Below are 17,567 nucleotides of genomic sequence, written 5' to 3'. Positions count from 1 at the left end.
AACAACTAACTAAACAACACAAATAAATGCAAGACATCCAAATGTCATCCTAAAACATCTACATTTTCATCAGTTCAGGACCTGCCTGAGCAGGACTTGTCATGTTGGTTTATCGTGTAATACGAATTTGTTAATTCATTGTGTTTTGGTATCTGCCTTTTAAAAAAGTGAAATACATCTGTATCCATCACTATTTTACTTCCATCCTCAGGGAAAGATGCACTGCAGTCTAGGTTTATGTTCTGTAATTTTCTCTGCAAATGAGTATAATAGGCGCATTCACACCGCAGTACTTTTCCCAGCAGAGGTCATCCAGAATTTTAGTTATCAGAACTGTTATCGTTCTGATGAACTAAGTAACAGATCGCGTTCACACCGGATAAGTCCTGAGGGAGGATTAAGGCAAATGAAAGCCCGCTGACGTCACTTCTTCTTCTTCTGCTTTGGGTTTTACTGGCAGGCCGCAAACAACTTCACGGCGTATCTGCCACCCGAAGGTTCCCGACCGGAAGTCCCGGATCGGGGACTGGCTCTGTAGAAGCTGCTGGACTGGCTTCGGTAGAAGATGCTGGGACTGGTTTCAGTCCCGAGCTTTCTGAGCCTCTTCCAAGTTAAATCGCCGACCCCGACACCTCTCATCTCCCACACTCCCATGGTTTTCTTTTGTGTTGCCATAAGTTTAGCTCTCTGCGTTTCTGCGCTGGGCTAATGGCTAAGCTATAATGCTAAGCGAGGATATAAAATGACGGCTTCACAAAACCTTTGGGAGTTTATCGGGCGGTGGTTGCAATCCGCCCAGGCCAACACGACTAGGAACCTTTTTCTCCACGAAAGTACCGCTCTCTAGCAGGGGATGGATAAGGGGGTAAAAAAGGTTCCATGAACTCATTTTAGTTCCGGCTCTTTTTTGTGTGAACGCGACAAAAGTACTGCGGTGTGAACGCGCCTAATGGGAATAATGAACTGCAGGTATCCTGAAAGGCGGTGTTTTAAGTAGACGCCATAAAACGGCCTGAGAATTCTCTTGATATGGACCATATATCATCTCTGGTAGTATTATTGGCTCATTTTGAACAGAGCTCCTTGTCTTCAATAAGCTCACACATGGTGTCCTGTTGGTGTCCTCTGCAGGCCGGTAAGGTGCGTAAACATGTGTCGGAGCAGGAGAAGGCTGAGGAGGGCCTGGGCCCCAACATCAAGTCCATCGTCACCATGCTGATGCTGATGCTGCTCATGATGTTCGCGGTCCACTGCACCTGGGTCACCAGCAACGCCTACTCCAGCCCCAGTGTAGTACTCGCATCATACAATAACGATGGGTGAGTCATACAACACAATGGGCTTTTCCCAACCATATACACACACGTTAAGACATCATGTACCTGCCTCCATTCTAACATGATTAAAATGCCACTTTCTTGAAACTTTACTATATAACAAAACAATGAATAAAGTATGTCTGATTTTCATTGCATTCTAGAATTCTGCCATCAAACCTTTTTAAACTGCTTTTCAAATATAAGTATAGCCCTACATTAGCATAACCTGTACAGTTGTATAAAGAAAGAAAATAACAAAACATTTGAGCAAAATGTTATCAGATCCAGCTTGTTACCAGCAATTACTCCATGAACTGATATGGACACTTGGGAGTGTCCAACAAGAAAAGCTGATAATGCTCGGAGAGAGGCTGTTAGTCAACACCAACACATCCTTCTGCTGAAAGGCAGACATCTCAGAGATGGATGTCAGGGGAGCAGCTTGCATAACACAGGCACTGCATGGACAGGAAGCGGTGAAGGACTGTGTGAAGGGCTTTAATGCTGTGGTTCTAAAGAGCTCATAGAACAATTGTATACAAAGTTCCTTACAATAAAAGGAAAACTGATCTCTGATGTAATATTCACAGTAAATAATCTACTCGAAATACATATCTCTTGTTTTACAAAACCTTTGTGCAGGTCCCGTAACATCCTCGATGACTTCAGAGAGGCGTACTACTGGCTGAGGCAGAACACAGACGAGCACGCCCGAGTGATGTCATGGTGGGACTACGGCTACCAGATAGCAGGCATGGCCAATAGAACCACGCTGGTGGACAACAACACCTGGAACAACAGTCACATAGCACTGGTGAGAGCTGCTCCGCCTGTATGACCTCTGATCACACCGCAGTTACTGTGCTAACGCTGAAACTGCGTGCAAAGTTACAAACACATCAGCGTTGCTCCTTGCTGTCCCAGTTTTTATACGGAAGTGGCATGTCCCCTTCAGTTCTTCCAGCTTTCACGGCTCGGATAAGTTATTTGCTTCTGATGTACAGAGTCAGTGAGATCCATGCCGAGGAAGATTTTTGTTCCTTTCAGTATTTGGCTATCTTGCTATTCAATTGTGTTGTGCTCTATAAACACTTTGATCAAAATCACATTAGTTATAAAAAACAGATATATAAATCTAATCTATCACGCACACACAGATACAAATACATATACCACACTGCAAACTCACAGACATTAGCTAACCTCATTCCACATTGAATTCTGCATGGATCTCTCTGTTGTACTGTAAGTTGCGTGCACATAGTGAGCCAGAGCAGCTTCCACTTCACATTGGGCGGCTGGGCGTTAAAATTAGTCAAGCCACAACGGAAATTAGCTTAGCAGTGGCCGGCTAGCAAACCTGCTAAAAAGTGTAAAAATATCTTTATTATTTTTCTAAATTGATGCTATGAAATAGACAATTGCTGGCTGCCACAGTGTTGGTGGTTCACAGGAAACAGAGCAGGTGGACATCATGTATCAGTGCACTGCGAGCAGGTGGAGGGGAGATCTCAGGACTGGACATCTGTGCCACCGGTACTCCCTTGATTTAGACATTCATTGTTTTAATCCAAAAGAAAATGAAAAGATGCAGCAAATCCACACATGTTCTGACTCAAATAGGTCAATTTTCAAGACCCTTCACAGTGACATCATCAGGGTTGTCTTCTCAGACGTGATAATGCTTGGGCTCCTCCAAAGCCACTGCTCAACTGAAAAGTACTAAACTGATCATGGTGAAATCACTGCAGTGCCCCTTTTTAAATATTCACATGAGTTCTGTTGATTGGAAAATGAAATGTAAAGTTGCTGTTCCTTTATGTTCCCACAGGTGGGAAAAGCCATGTCATCTAATGAGACGGCAGCCTATGAAATCATGAGGTCACTGGATGTTGACTATGTCCTGATCATCTTCGGGGGGGTGATTGGCTACTCGGGGGACGACATCAACAAGTTCCTGTGGATGGTGCGCATCGCAGAGGGCGAGCACCCCAGGGACATCAGGGTGAGATAGGTCACACCACCCGCTCAGAGATGTGCTCTCTGAGGGAGCAAACTGCTTAGGGAAATCAAGGATCTCTTGTGTGCCAAATGGTTGGGCTGCTACATCAAAGGAAATCATGGATCAAAGTGTGTGAGTTGACTTTTCCCTTTCCATCTGTCTCTCTGTTTTGCCTCTGAACCCAGGAGAGTGACTACTTCACCCCCCAGGGAGAGTTCAGAGTGGACAAAGCTGGTTCCCCAACGCTGCTCAACTGCCTCATGTACAAAATGTCTTACTACCGATTTGGAGAAATGCAGGTTTGTCATCATGTATGATCTTTCTGCGCAACATGCTTCCCTATTCCATAGGAACGTATCTGTACTGTTTTCTTGCATAACTTGTTTCATTGCAAATACAAATGCTTGACAAAATAGTTTTTAAGTGGAAAATAGATTAAATAGGATTCAGACATAAACAAGCTCACTTGTCTTTATTTCTGTTTTAGCTGGACTTCCGGACGCCGCCGGGCTTTGATCGAACTCGCAATGCTGAGATCGGAAACAAGGACATCACGCTGAAGCACCTGGAGGAAGCCTTCACCTCAGAGCACTGGCTGGTCAGGATTTATAAAGTGAAGAAGCTGGAGAACAGAGACCGTGTGGAACACCAGCTGAGAGGCACCGACACCAAGCAGAAATACACCTCCAAAAAGGTACCGCCCGATCCCGATGCTATTCTTCATCTGGTGTTCAACCGTGCAATCCATCGTAACCTGTCATATTATTTTATTCACGTATTTAGGCATATTTAATAGCATTCAATGGCCATTCATTCACTTAATTTGTACAACAGTGATTATACAGAACAGGCTTTTAGGTGATGCAGGAATAAGGGTGTGTGTGCTCACTTTTCATGTCAACACACACAAAGCAAATGAAAGAGGTTTTCCCTGCAGTGAAAGAAAGGGCCTCTAAACAACAAGCACATATTAACACTGTTTTTGTACAAAATGATACCAAAGCAATGGGGTCAACGTGACCTCTGATGCGGTCTTACTTCAGATGTGATTAAAAAGGTTGATTATGTGTCATCTGAAGTGTCCAATCTCGGCTTGATTTGTCTTCTCTCTGCAGACATCCAAGAGGAAGAGGGGACACATCAAGAACAAGCTCTCCCTCAAGAAGGGCAAGAAACTGAGCAAGAAGTTTTTATAGAGAGCCCCCCACCACCAGAGGCACATTGTGGACGGTAGAGGAGGAACATCTAAAACCAAACTTTCAACAAAATCAAGCAGCAACAGTAAATCCACCAACAAGATGAATGAGGAACACAGTCACCCCAGGCTCCTGATATTACCATCAGCTGAAAGAATGTGTTGACCCCCAGCTGACCTTTGATCTGATAAGTGGGGTCAAAGTGCAGAAAATGGGAGACCCTACCCACACTGGTTTTAACCTGAGGAACCTTTAACTGGCTTTTCTTTTTGTACTTGAATGTGATGAGAGACAGAGAGCTGTCCTCATTCCGAGGAGCCTGCAGGAACACACCTCTGTTCTACCACGTCCCCAATCCAGAGGGAGGCCCAGTGATTTAGGGAGGAATGAAAGTGTGTTTTCTCTTTGTGTATTCAAATGTTCATAGATATTCTATTTGATGCAAAGGAGAGCAACCCAAATGCACCACCCTGCTTCTTGAGTTTTGCCTTTCAGAGGTTGAGTTTTTGCTCAGATGCTTTTGGAAAGTTGAGGTGGTGGAACATATACAGCAGTATGTTTTTTATGCGTTTCATTCAAACCAATTATTAATAAGAGTATGCATGTACACATATGTGCCAACATGAAACGGCCATCACTAGGCCTCGTCCTGCTGCGCTGTCTTCAGCGTTTCTATCAGGAAAGATAACATCCTTTATATGGCTCAAGCTCCATATCCATTTGCTCCTACATTTCCCACAATTCAGGCTTGCTGCGTTTAAACTATTATTTGTTCAGTCTTTGGAAGCTCCTGCTAGCAACAGAAGACGTCATACAATATCTAACAGTCCAAAGCTCGTGTTTCTTTCCCTTCAGACCTTTGTTAGTAATGCCCAGAGCTCAGCAATGAGCTAAAGAATACAACATTACTTTAGATTATAGAAATGACTTCTAAAGCTATGAATCCACTCAACCAGAAAAATCCTTTAAACTGTGTGTGATTGTGAAAGCTGTGTGTGATTGTGAAAGCTGTGTGTTATTGTAATCTGTATCATTCACACATTGAGCTCAGGACAGAGCTCAGTGTCAGACCTTTTTAAGATGCGCTCTGAAGCCAGCCATGTACCCAGGTTTACATTTGATTGGTTAATGATGATTAATCAAAGACTCACTCAAATGAACACATCTCAATGTGTAGGCAGGGCACGTTCCATCCTTCAATTGTGTGTGTGTGTGTGTGTGTGTGTGTGTGTGTGTGTGTGTGTGTGTGTGTGTGTGTGTGTGTGTGTGTGTGTGTGTGTGTGTGTGTGTGTGTGTGTGTGTGTGTGTGTGCAGGTTTGTGTGTGTGTGTGTGTAAGGTATATGAAGTAACTACATGTGAGTGTAAACGGATCATTTTAGTCTCTACCACTTTGTGTTGCTAGTAGAATGTGCTAGCAGGGGTTCATGTCCTGCCTGCCAGTGTGATCATTAAACACATTTGGAATGAAGCACTCAAATGTCAAGCTGCTGGGAAAACTATCGGTGCCTAGGAGCATTTCAAACACTATGAATGGAGAGCTCATGTCAATTCCTCGAGCCATACTGCTGTCTGCATGGCTGTCAGTCGGTCACATTCCCTCCATGTCTCTGATCCACCACTCTTCCCAGGCGCATTATCTGCTTCAGACATGCTTCACTAACACCGAGCGTTTCCTCATGAATCTGGAGGAACAGGCTCTAAAGTCCTCCGAGGTTTCCACACGACGGAGGGCCATTCAGACGGTGGACACTCTTATTCTTTGTTATTTTCTGAATCTCCACTGTTTGATCTTTATTTCTGTCATGCAATCAGTCTTACCATTTCTCAGAATAACCAATGAATTTAGATTTGAGTGAGGTTTTTGCCCTATGATTTAATACTTGTTTCTTGAAGACATCACAAGAAGCAAATGACTCCTGCTTGAGAAACGGAACAGAAACAAGTCTCTTATTCCCAGAGCTCTAGTCAGTGAGCTTATTTATTTCATGGACGCTGGAGTCAGATGACTGAAGCTGGGCAGCGTCCCGTCAGGAAATGCGAGGATTTGTTCAGCTTTGATTTTCTAAGTCAAGGTTTCTTCCTTCAATTGTAATGTAGATGCAGGTGTGAGAATGAAACATGCCTTTTCAAATAAAGAGGTTGAAATAACTTTGTAATATTATGTCTTAATTACTATGTGCACAATGCTTGTGATATTATACGGTATACTCAGGAATCCTGAAGTCAAATGTAATACTTTTTTAAGACCCTTTCCATACATTTTAAGACCTCATGGCCACTTTCATTTTTAACCGGTTACATTGGCGACACACTTTACCTCAGATTGTCCTTCCTCCTCATCTTCCAACCATTTGGACGCAGACTTGCATTTCCCCATAACGATGTTGCTTAACAACCGGCGTAAACGGACCTTCGCGCGCTATCAAGCAGTGAGCGTGCGATGTCCTGTTCAGATGACGTCAAATCCAACGGGATGCCATAAATAAACTACACAGAATCACACTACACACCTACGCAATGATTACATTCAGGCAGACTGTAGAATACAACCTCTTTGGACAATTGATAGACTTATTAAAAACAAGCTACAAAATGTAATACCTTGGGAAATGCCGTTTAATACTTTTTAATAGCCTTCATTTTCGCTAAATTAATCAACTTGTAATACCCCGCGAACACCCTGATACTAAACTGCATATCTCTCACACATTTTTCATATTTACATTAACTTATCTTTCTACAGTAAACATTTAGAAAGGATGAAGGCACATTGAAATGAAAAGCTAGTATCAATGTGAACCATTCCTCCATGTTAATGCTTCTTTAGCTTTCAGAACATTAACCATGCTGTCATCTACTATTCTGCTCTTCGTTCAGTGAACACACCACTTCCACAGTGCATCTGTGACCTCACACACTGAAAACAATGAGCGTACAAAACAGGATGTTTTTATATTTCAAATGTTACAGCCACCATTTTCATAAAAATGCACACAATAAAACAAACACTTTAAAAAAACATACAATTGCATTGACAAGAACGCATGATTTGACTTTCAGCTCCTTTGTCGAAGCTAGAATATGTTCAAAACATAAATGTATGAACAATTCTACAATTAATTATTTTCCATGTCTTAAACACTTGGACATACAAATACACAGCAGCTGAGGATGAAAAACATCAACAAAAACATATGTAAAGAAGCAGGTGTTTCACCGTCACACGACAAGCAGCTTGAACTGTTCCGACTCCAGTAGAAGGTGGAGATACTGGGACGAGGGGGGATGACCTGGTTTCAGGAGTTTCTTTTTAGGTGGAATAGATTTCTTTAAGAACAGTTTATCAAAGGTTTGTCAGTTTGCATTCAACCTCAACAATATGACAATGTGTCAATTATTTATTCCAAATGTTCACTCTTGGGATTGACTAATATGGTTCCATGTAAAATTAGCATGAAATCTAACAATCAACCTCCTGGTTTTTGAAAGTGGTGTTGCTTGATTTCCATCAATCAGATTTGTTTGCATGAAACGGAAGCAGCTGTTCTGAGGAGCACCTTCAAACAGAAGCACAGCTTTAGCACCTACTGCTGATGTTCTCTGGCCAGATGTTTGATGAAAAATGACATACAACAACACTGGTGATATTCCATGTTTTAGCTCATGAAAAATATCCTACATCTCTGTTAACCATCGTTCTTTCTTCTTTTTTTAAACAGGTGTCCATTCATTTCAGTATTCAAATAAACTTCCAAGGATTCAGAACTTTTAAAATGCCTTAGTGGGCTTTAGATTTACAAATCATGGAAACCTGAAACTTGTTTAAGGTAGGTCAATAATCAAAAGGTGAACTCTACTTTGCCAAGTCTGTCAGCATTGTGTCGGCTGAATCAAGATGTTTATTCGGATGGAATTGTTATTTAAAGAAAAGTTAATCTATTTAAAGTGTACTGAAATGAATCAAACTGTCGTCAGTAATATCAAGTATAGACTGTTTGTAGTCAGTGGGCTTAGACAACAACTACACATGGACAGGCTGCACACTGTTGGGGAACTCCAGGGCAATTACCCCCTGTTCCAAATCATCAATATTATGAACAAGTCACCATACACATTCAAATGTCCCCTTGGTGATTTCTGTCAGATGGCTTTATGACACTCTTTCATCAATACAAGTTAGTTCTCCTCTTCCTCTTCCTCCCCTCCAAATGATAGAAGGCTGTTATTTTTTACTTTCTTTCCAGACTTCACCTCTTTCTTCACTTCCTCCCCCTCCTCCTCTTCTTCATCACTCTTCTTCTTCTTGCTGGAGCTGGCCTTGATGCCCTGGAATTTGTCTGAGGAGGAGCGCTTGGCTGGTTTCTTGAAGAGGATTTTACCATCATCTGTGGACAGGACGGATGTATGTGATTCATCAAAAACAGTTAGTGGTAGATCCCTGCTGATGCCTTGGCAAAATACAACACTTGGAGCCTATCGACAGAAATGTCAATAAAACATGGAACTGGACTGCATCATTCCGTTTCTGTCCAGAACAACAAAGGAACCCTTGCTGGTGTTACCTTTCTCCCCTGCAGGACGCAGCTCGTCCTTGATCTTCTTCACGTCCTCTGCGCTCAGGTCCCCCCCCTTCAGAACCACCACCTGAGGGAGCTCGTCCTCCCGGTCACTGCCGCTGTCATCATCCAGGACTGGCATGGTCTGCAACTGAGAGGAAAATAAAACACAGACATGCATCTAATGAGAGAACTAAACCCGTTTCAAATGTTTCATTCATATCTTTCCAGGCAAAGCGGTGTTCCGATGTTCGAATCAAAGTGAACGTGTATTGTTAAAATGACAGACAATGGTTCAATCAACAGACTGTCACTGAGACCCAATACAAACACAAATCTGGTCAAAAGAAAGCTATTGCTATTATTTCACTCAAATGTGTTAGCCTTGTTCAGGCTTTGTGTTGCTAGCTTAAACGTAAATACAGGAATACAAAGCCCCACATTATTTACATATTCACCTTAGTTTCAACACTCGGTCCTTCTTTATAACCAACATCCTTCTTAAACTTCTTCAGAAAGGACGGCTCCGCGGGTTTCACCCACGTCACGCCACTGGCCTTGCTTTTGTTCATTGCAAATGAGTTATACGATCTAAAGACAAAAATGTTTGCAGGCCTAAATACACTCTACGGTTTCACCAAAGATGTGCCGCTGCAAGTCACGTGCTCTCAGGAGCTACTGCAATTGGGCGACCTTTTCTTCTTCTACTTATTTCTCCGCAGAATAGCCACATTTGAGTGCACTGCTGCCTCCCACCGGAGTGACACGACGTGACACAGAAACAGGAAGTTGACTGTCAGTGGGCTGTCTCCTCTCTGATGCTGGCCGACTCCTGCCGCAGTCAGTCAGATATGATTTCAGGATCTTTTTATGCGGTATTTGCGGGCTTTTTGGGAGCCACTGCCTCTCTGTCCGCCAAGCTGTCCCTCGGTGCCGAGCACCTGAGAGGGATGTGCGTGTCCGGGCTCAGCTGGACTCACATACCCGGAGAGACTGCAGCCTGCGACTGGGTGAGGAGGACCGCTTCAACACTACTCTGGGTCTTTAATACTTTCCGGACATGTTAGAAGAAATACATGCATATAACTCGAGGGTCATTTTCACTTAGTTTGGGACATGGTACTGTGTGGAATCCAGTGAGTCTAAACAAATGAAGTTGTTCAGTGTTCAATCTTTTCTACTTTTATTTTGTTGTTGTAACATCTTGTACAACATGCTTTGACAATACTATGTTTTTGATATGGCCGTGCCAATAAAGTTCCTTTGAATTGTAAGAGTTTTTACTGCAGGTGTGAAATATTGAATAGGAGGAAAATCACAATCATCTATCAATCAATCACACAATGTATTTATCCCGGGAAAATTCGGTTTTGTGACAGTTACTCCATTTAGAATGAAATAATAAATGAATGATATATTTGTAATACATAAGAAATGTGTTGTTAGAACTTGTGCAATTAAAATAAATATAATTATACTTCATGAACTTAAGAAGTTAGAGTAAAATATTAGGATACAAATAAATAGACCTTTTCTTAACAGTAATGGTAAAAGTTAATTTTAACTATATGCTGCTACTCTATTTTCCTACTATTGATTTATTTGGCCACAAACAGTTGCTCTCACATAATGAGTCAGGCCACAATGGTACAACACACACACACACACACAACCACACACACCCACACACACACACACACACACACACACACACACACACACACACACACACACACACACACACACACACACCCCTAATGTAAAAATCATGCAAGTCTCTACACGTTTTAAAGCTATTAGGTGTAGAGCCTCTATGCTCTTACATTTGCCCTGCTAGTATAACTAAGTGTTGCTGAACTGAAAAGGAGCAAGAATAACCTGTAATGTTTCATTTGTAGCATGCAGTTCAAGGAACACTCATCAGTGAAGTGAAAAAGTAATGCCTTTTATGTGTTTAATAACTACTGGAACCATTGTGGGCTAATAGTAATGGTGACACTTAAAACGGTAAGGAACCAGATGTGAACCCAAGTGAACAGAGAAGGGTTCTCCTCTCTCCTCCTGTGTGTGTGCAGCTGCTGCTCCCTCTGCGGCTGCTGTGTGCCGGCCTGCTGCTCTCCTGTAACGCTGTCATGTGGGCCTTCTTCTCCAAGGCTCTCAGACACTGCTCCTCTTCAGCCAGGGCCACGGTCACCACCACTGCGTCCAACTTCATCTCCTCAGTTAGTATTACCCATGATGCAATGATCATTTGAAAAGAAAAGAACTTGGCAGCAAATTATTCTGAAGGTGTCCAGTCTCTTGTGCCTGTGTTTCACAGCGAGTCTCTTCTGTTTGTGTCCAGGCCATCCTGGGGAGGCTGTTCTTTGGAGAGAGTCATGCAGCTCTCTGGTGGGTGGGGATCTCTCTGACTCTGTGTGGCCTGCTGCTGCTGCATGAATCCACGCCTCACACACTCCCACCGAAGGAGGTCAAGAAGCACAGCTGATGGAGCCGTGATCCATGCACGCGGACACTGTTCTTCAGTCACAACTACCTGTGACAAGACTGACGAATAACGATGGGAACCCTCAGGGCTCAGTGGTCATTAATTGTCCAAATGCAACACAGTGGCACACCAACATTCAGACAGACACACAGAGCTGATGATTCATTCATCAGTCACCAGTTCAGTGCATAAAGTGCATTAACTGTTCATGCAGTTGTTTTGGAAAGGAAACGTCATTGCACATCTTGTTTTGGTGGGGTTTGAGATCAACTTTCTTTCTGAAATTGGAATTGATTAGATGGCAAGAATACCAGGAGAGTAGTTTTACAAATCCCCAGTGTGCCTGTGGGAAATGATTCCAAGCACCACAGAGCTGACTTTCAGGACAGCTGGTTCAAAACTTGTTGATTTGCATTTTTGAACAAATAAGTACATCAGAATCATGGGGACTTTTGCTGAATGTGTTAACGAGATCTTATCTGTATTTGTATTACAAATAAAATGAATAAAGGATGCCTGCTTTATCTACAAGGTCAGAGGAGGGATCCCTCTCCCAGGAGGGACAGACGTGCAATGGACGTCGTGGGTAAATTGAAAAGATAATACATTTACAACATAGGTAGACCAAATGCTTGGAAATGCATGTGTCTATAGTAAAGCTAAAGTCCATGGAGTACTATAAGTGCCACAAGTTGGTGTTCTTCATGTGGATGCTCGTCACAGCATAACAAAAACAAACAATGTTTCGTTGCTACATTTGTGGTTCGTCGCATCATGCACCAAGTATGGTAATTCAGCACATAAAGTACTTTGGTGGATTCCCACGTCAAAAAGATCTTGTGTGTGCCCAGCAGGGATGTTCACTACAGATCAGAAGTTTTGCAGTGTTCACAAAGCATCTAAACAGTTGTCATAGCAACATTAGTATCGGCCCTAAAGGCAATGTTAATAACCCAACAGCACATCAGGGTTCCCTCAAAGATGCTTCCGACATGGACTTAGATGAGATGAATGAATCTAAAGACCTGTGTGACATCATGCATAATATACTGGAAGGTGTCGACAGTATGAAACAAAGTTGATGTTGGAATACTAGAATGAGAATGTCTGGAAAACATACTCCAATGTACTGGCTTCATGGATACAAAGAACCGTCCATCACACATACATCTCTTTCTGGCTTATTGTTGCACATTCGTTGTACATGGGTAGTACATTCTTTACTAACATTGTGTGGATTTATTCGCTACTGTTGTTAATATTATTTCAAAATGTAACTCTTAAAGTATATATTGTAACTCCTCATAGTGTGTTTTTTGACTCTTTAGGAGTTTATTGTATGCTAATATTGTTAATCTGAATGTATATGATTATATACAAATACTCTGAGTGTCAGCAATAAGTGAATTTGGAACACTGACTAGTACCTAGCCGGTACTGGAGGGGTTGCAGTGGGTATGTAGAAAGATTAAGGATTGCATTTTATTTCCATACAACTAAACATCTTTAAATCAATGAGCCGTGTTGTTTTGTGCAGAGAAAATGTAAAACTGTGGCGCAAACAAGCAAATAATACAACATCAGTCCACAAGGGATGAGGACAACCAGACTGTCCACACGGGCTTTCATTCGGCTTGAATGGGCTTCAGTCATTTTGTTGAGCCACCGTCAATAAAAGAGTACTAATTTATTGTGTTAGAAAGTTCACACTCATTCCACAGTTTGTGCCTTTCTTTTTTGGTCATTAAGGTGATGGAACAATCTTTAATGAATGTGGACTTCAGCCCTCCTCAAGAGGGGCTTGCATGTGTTTCTCGGGAGGTGCAGTGGAGACATAAACATATGTTTTGCTGAAGTCAAAAGCTCACATCTTAGCTGTACCAGAGTTAGCTTTATGCTAATGTACACGTGTCACAGGAAACAGAACAACATCTGTTGTTATCATATTTAGTACATGATTAGTGACGTAACAGTGTTACATCAGTGCTTCAGCAAAGAGAAAAGGCGTAATGTATGCAAGGCAGCAGCAGCAGCAGCAGCAGGTTTTAGCCTGTGTTTACTTACTCTTTAAGGAAAAACAAATCAACTCAGAAAGAACTTGATGACTCAAAATTAAACTTGCATGGATCAATACCCCGATCAGAAGTAATATTGTCAAATGCCCCAGTCTCAATGAAGGGAGACTAACCTTTAAACAACTTAATGCATTTTATTTCAGTGGTTTCACTTCCACTGCAACTGCATACATGGAACTGAGACAGTACAATACATACATATCATATTGCATATACACATCCCTTTCATTCATTCCTCTGTCTCAGTATATATGACTTTTTATTCTACACATCTTTAAAATGTTTCAACTCATAGTTAGCGAAATGTCTGCCCTCAGAAGAATCTCACTGTACTTGAGTTGGTGATATTCATGACGCCCATCAGAGCCTGGAGGCGTTTCCTGCTGTCAGCGTCATCAGGTCCTCGTGCATAGAAATGTTTTTACAAGTTGATCAATTCAAGTCAGCTCTGTGATGCTCTCTCACACACAGACACACACACTCTCTGCAGGGTGGGGGTGTGTGGAGGCTCTTCACCCCAGGAAGGCGTGCAGCTCCCCTTCACTGAAGCCCTGCTGCTTCAACAAGCTGAAACACCGACACACAAGAGGGAGAGAGAAGAGGTGACCTTAGGGCTGAGTATCACTGCAGTGTGATTTATTTATTATCACATTTCTGATATGAAGATATTGTGGCCAACACTTCTCATCTGAATAATAAATACCTCACTAACCAATTCTGAAATGGTTTGATTGTTACTGGTCAGTGATAAAGAAGGTCAACAAAGTGAGAGCAAGCTTGAAGCAAATGCCCTTTCTAATGTATGCTGAAATGTCGTATTAGAGCCCAGTGGAACACAAGGACCTTTTTCTATGTTTTCACATTTGTTTTTTTTATAGATACTCAATATTGGTGTTTTTTAGATGTTGTGGCCATCATTCCCATTAGTAATGATAACAATGTATAAACCTTGTATGTTGTGATGTTGTGCTGTGATGGGAGTTTACACAGGGAAGGTGCCCATGAAATTGACTCTCAGAAAAGTCTTACAAATATAAAACCTACATGGGTTAAAATAATACCAACGGTTTGTAGTTGCAACCAGGCTTGAGGAATAATTGATGACATGTAACGAGATTAATTAAATCAGGATACAAAAAAGGTACTGTTACATTTGACAAATAATGGGGATTACAATGGTATAATACATTTGAAATAAAGTTCAATATATTATTGGAAGAAGCACTTTATGTTTTTGAAATGCATTAGGTGAACACCTGATTTGTTAATTAAAATGCATGAATTCAATTCTAAGGCTGACTGAAGCCCTCCTCCTGTGTAACTCAATGGTTTACAGCTGTCACATACTTTGAGAAGATTGCATTGATTGTTTTTTGGACATGGAGCAGGATCAGGTTTGACTTACAGTATGCACCACCTAGCCTAGCTGTGTGCACAAACTTCCTGTGCAATGTCCAAATACAATGACATCCTGTCTGATCAGGTTATAATGAATTGTGCATGTGTTTGACTCCATCTGACTTAATAATACACACCCTATTGTTATCTCTGTGAAGGCAGTGGGGCCACACACACACACGTAGCATTTGGAGCCCTCCGGCCTGGTGAGGAAATCCTCCAGCATGGACTCCTCCACCCGACCCGTCCTGCCGCTCCAACTGTCACAGGGATCAGAGAGCACGTACTCCACCTGAAACCTGACACACAAACACACACATTCTGAAGGTGTACACACACACACAAACTGAGGTATAGATGTAGCACAATCCTGTTTAAAGATGGAAATCATCTGTATCTCACACTTCTACCTTATTACACATGTGTTGAGAAACCTTTAGCATTTCCAAGTCTTTCTCTGTTGCCAACGTCCATAACAAGTACAATACATTTAGGATGTGTTTGTGCACCAGGCAGCACATCATTTATTTCATTGTAGAGCACTGACCAAATTGCAGACTGCAGCTGCCAAATGTATTTGAATAATAGACCGCTGCAGCTGTTGAAGGTTATCCCAGAAAGCTTCCAAACAGAACCCGTTTCTGATTCAAATCCACAGAGAGGGCTTTAAGATAGAACAAACATTTGAATGTTCCCTCCTGTGAATCGTCTCTTCATCTTCCTTCTAAGAAGTATCTTTCTGGTCATTTGTTCAGATCTAAAACAGTCAGTACCTGTCAGTGTTAGCAGCCAGGTCATCCAGCTCACAGCGCCACAGGATGTCCTCCTCACGCCGGTTAAAACAGAGCAGCTTGGTTTTTCTGAGGAAACACAAACAAAGATGAGTGTCAGGCAAGGCCATGGAGTTCTAATCAGGTGGTCTGAGTGCTTCATGTCTTGCAGTTAGTCTACACTATAAATCTCACATTAATTAATTCACAACAGAAATATTTCCCCAATTTCAATTTAAAACATTTAAACCCATGACACTAAAATAACTATTAATAAAAGAAAGGGGATGCAATTCGAATGAGCTTTTTGCAAAGACAGCACAACATCAAAAAACATAACCAATCATACACAAAGCCTAATAAATAACAAAAACAGATCTAAAAATATGAATTTGGGAACTAAATAAAGGGCAGCCGGTCCGGGGAGTTCCCACCTCATGGTGTCGGTGTCCTGCAGGGCCTGCTGGATGAGGCGAGCCATTGGTGTGAACCCTGTGCCTGCTGCTAATAGGTAGAGGTGTGTGACATCATGAAGGGGGCGGAGACTGAAGGTCCCCTCTGGACCACTGATGGATACACAGTCACCTAGAGAGCAACAACAGACAAGAGAAGAGATTTAACTAAGAGTGTTTCTGTGACAGCTGTCCTGCCCTAAGCTAAAGCTGCATTCAGGTGTTCACGATGAGAAGGCAAAGAGTAACATTGATAAGAACACTACAAGGTCTACCCAGGCTGCATAGTCAAAAGTAGCACACATTAGCAGCAGCGTGTACCTTCAGTGGAGTACTGACACAGGATGTGTTCAGGTACAGCACTGTTGTGTGGGTTCATCCACGCTATGGCTCAGTGCAACATCACTGTAGTTACAACAGAAGAAGAATAGCTGTTTAGATCGGCCCTATTCAATGGTTTTAATAATAATAATAATAATAATACATTTGATTTATATAGCACACTTTAAAGACAACGTCATCTCAAGGTGCTTTACAAAGCTATAAGGAGAAAATAATAAAATAAAAATATATCTAAAGGAGCATATTGAAGAAAATATGGTAATATAAAAAATAAAAATCAAAGGTTAAGAGCATAAAGGGTTTAAAAAAATAAAAATAAAATAAAGGACTGTCAGTAAAATGTGGTACGGAACAGGTGGGTCTTGAGGCATTTCCTAAAAACTGAGAGTGATGCCGAGGTCCGTATGTTCTCTGGAAGCTGATTCCACAGACCTAGGGACCCAGGGAGGAGAAAGCACGGTTTCCCATGGTGACTAGTTTTGTCCGCGGAACAGCCAGGACATTGGAGCGGGTTGACCTGAGTGTGCGTGAGGTACTGTATGGAATGTTGTCTGGTTAGCAGTTCCTCTTGGTAGGTGGGGCCAGTGTGGTTGATGGTGTTGAAGACCATTATGAGGACTTTGTAGATGATCCATTACAGGGAGCCAGAGGAGTGAGTGAAGGATGGGGGTGATGTGCTCTGATTTGCGTATTTTTGTGAGTATCCGGGAGGCACAGTTTTGAACACATTGTAGTCTCTGAGTGGTTTTTGCTGGAATGCCTGCAAGCAGAGAATTGCAGTAATCAATGCGGGAGGTGACGAAGGCATGGAACAGTTGTTCTGCATCCGGTTTGGTGAGGGAGTGTTGCATTTTGGAGGTGTTCCTCAGGTGGTAGTATGAGGCTTGGCAGACCGTCTTTATGTGTGCTTGGAATGAAAGGGATGAGTCCAGTTTCACACCTAGGCTCGTTACAAGTGGGGAGAGGGG

The 17,567-nt window shown here is 42.2% G+C and overlaps 4 protein-coding genes across 4 annotated transcripts in view; 2 read left to right on the top strand and 2 right to left on the bottom strand.

Annotated features, from left to right (window-relative positions):
* Positions 1-6,666, top strand: part of stt3b (STT3 oligosaccharyltransferase complex catalytic subunit B) — a 19,325-nt gene extending 12,659 nt beyond the window's left edge. The window contains exons 4-9 of the mRNA XM_010786255.1: positions 1,132-1,319; positions 1,962-2,133; positions 3,151-3,324; positions 3,507-3,620; positions 3,809-4,015; positions 4,437-6,666. Coding sequence (XP_010784557.1) covers positions 1,132-1,319; positions 1,962-2,133; positions 3,151-3,324; positions 3,507-3,620; positions 3,809-4,015; positions 4,437-4,517 — 936 coding nt within the window. The 3' untranslated portion in view covers positions 4,518-6,666. The remainder of the gene's footprint in view (positions 1-1,131; positions 1,320-1,961; positions 2,134-3,150; positions 3,325-3,506; positions 3,621-3,808; positions 4,016-4,436) is intronic.
* Positions 6,667-8,666: 2,000 nt separating this feature from the next.
* kiaa1143 (KIAA1143 ortholog) lies at positions 8,667-9,756 on the bottom strand. Its single transcript, XM_010786254.1, has 3 exons — positions 9,533-9,756; positions 9,081-9,225; positions 8,667-8,903 (listed from the first exon to the last, which is right to left on the bottom strand). The coding sequence occupies exons 1-3, from the start codon at positions 9,644-9,646 to the stop codon at positions 8,695-8,697; spliced, it is 468 nt and encodes a 155-aa protein (XP_010784556.1). The 5' UTR covers positions 9,647-9,756; the 3' UTR covers positions 8,667-8,694.
* Positions 9,757-9,828: 72 nt separating this feature from the next.
* On the top strand, positions 9,829-13,252 carry LOC104958510 (transmembrane protein 42-like). Its single transcript, XM_010786253.1, has 3 exons — positions 9,829-10,084; positions 11,150-11,296; positions 11,419-13,252. The coding sequence occupies exons 1-3, from the start codon at positions 9,893-9,895 to the stop codon at positions 11,560-11,562; spliced, it is 483 nt and encodes a 160-aa protein (XP_010784555.1). The 5' UTR covers positions 9,829-9,892; the 3' UTR covers positions 11,563-13,252.
* Positions 13,253-13,331: 79 nt separating this feature from the next.
* Positions 13,332-16,422, bottom strand: cyb5r4 (cytochrome b5 reductase 4). Its single transcript, XM_010786252.1, has 4 exons — positions 16,240-16,422; positions 15,809-15,895; positions 15,173-15,334; positions 13,332-14,204 (listed from the first exon to the last, which is right to left on the bottom strand). The coding sequence occupies exons 1-4, from the start codon at positions 16,284-16,286 to the stop codon at positions 14,150-14,152; spliced, it is 351 nt and encodes a 116-aa protein (XP_010784554.1). The 5' UTR covers positions 16,287-16,422; the 3' UTR covers positions 13,332-14,149.
* Between the last annotated feature and the right edge of the window lie 1,145 nt (positions 16,423-17,567).

This window comes from Notothenia coriiceps, unplaced genomic scaffold, assembly GCF_000735185.1.
Source record: "Notothenia coriiceps isolate Sejong01 unplaced genomic scaffold, NC01 NC01_scaffold00028875, whole genome shotgun sequence".
NCBI classification, from domain to species: domain Eukaryota; kingdom Metazoa; phylum Chordata; class Actinopteri; order Perciformes; family Nototheniidae; genus Notothenia; species Notothenia coriiceps.
Note: the sequence above shows the minus strand (reverse complement) of the source record. Positions and strands in the feature narration are given on the sequence as shown.

What these genes read in the sequence shown, in the direction of transcription:
- LOC104958510 (XM_010786253.1), top strand. Translation starts at nt 9,893, where the DNA reads ATGCTGGCCGACTCCTGCCGCAGTCAGTCAGATATGATTTCAGGATCT. An exon ending in AGACTGCAGCCTGCGACTGG is followed by an intron (nt 10,085 to 11,149) that starts GTGAGGAGGACC and finishes GTGTGTGTGCAG; the next exon opens with CTGCTGCTCCCTCTGCGGCT. An exon ending in CGTCCAACTTCATCTCCTCA is followed by an intron (nt 11,297 to 11,418) that starts GTTAGTATTACC and finishes GTTTGTGTCCAG; the next exon opens with GCCATCCTGGGGAGGCTGTT.
- kiaa1143 (XM_010786254.1), bottom strand. Translation starts at nt 9,646, where the DNA reads ATGAACAAAAGCAAGGCCAGTGGCGTGACGTGGGTGAAACCCGCGGAG. An exon ending in GACCGAGTGTTGAAACTAAG is followed by an intron (nt 9,226 to 9,532) that starts GTGAATATGTAA and finishes TTTTCCTCTCAG; the next exon opens with TTGCAGACCATGCCAGTCCT. An exon ending in GCGTCCTGCAGGGGAGAAAG is followed by an intron (nt 8,904 to 9,080) that starts GTAACACCAGCA and finishes TCCTGTCCACAG; the next exon opens with ATGATGGTAAAATCCTCTTC.
- cyb5r4 (XM_010786252.1), bottom strand. Translation starts at nt 16,286, where the DNA reads ATGGCTCGCCTCATCCAGCAGGCCCTGCAGGACACCGACACCATGAG. An exon ending in CAGGACACCGACACCATGAG is followed by an intron (nt 15,896 to 16,239) that starts GTGGGAACTCCC and finishes GTGTTTCCTCAG; the next exon opens with AAAAACCAAGCTGCTCTGTT. An exon ending in CTGGCTGCTAACACTGACAG is followed by an intron (nt 15,335 to 15,808) that starts GTACTGACTGTT and finishes TTTGTGTGTCAG; the next exon opens with GTTTCAGGTGGAGTACGTGC.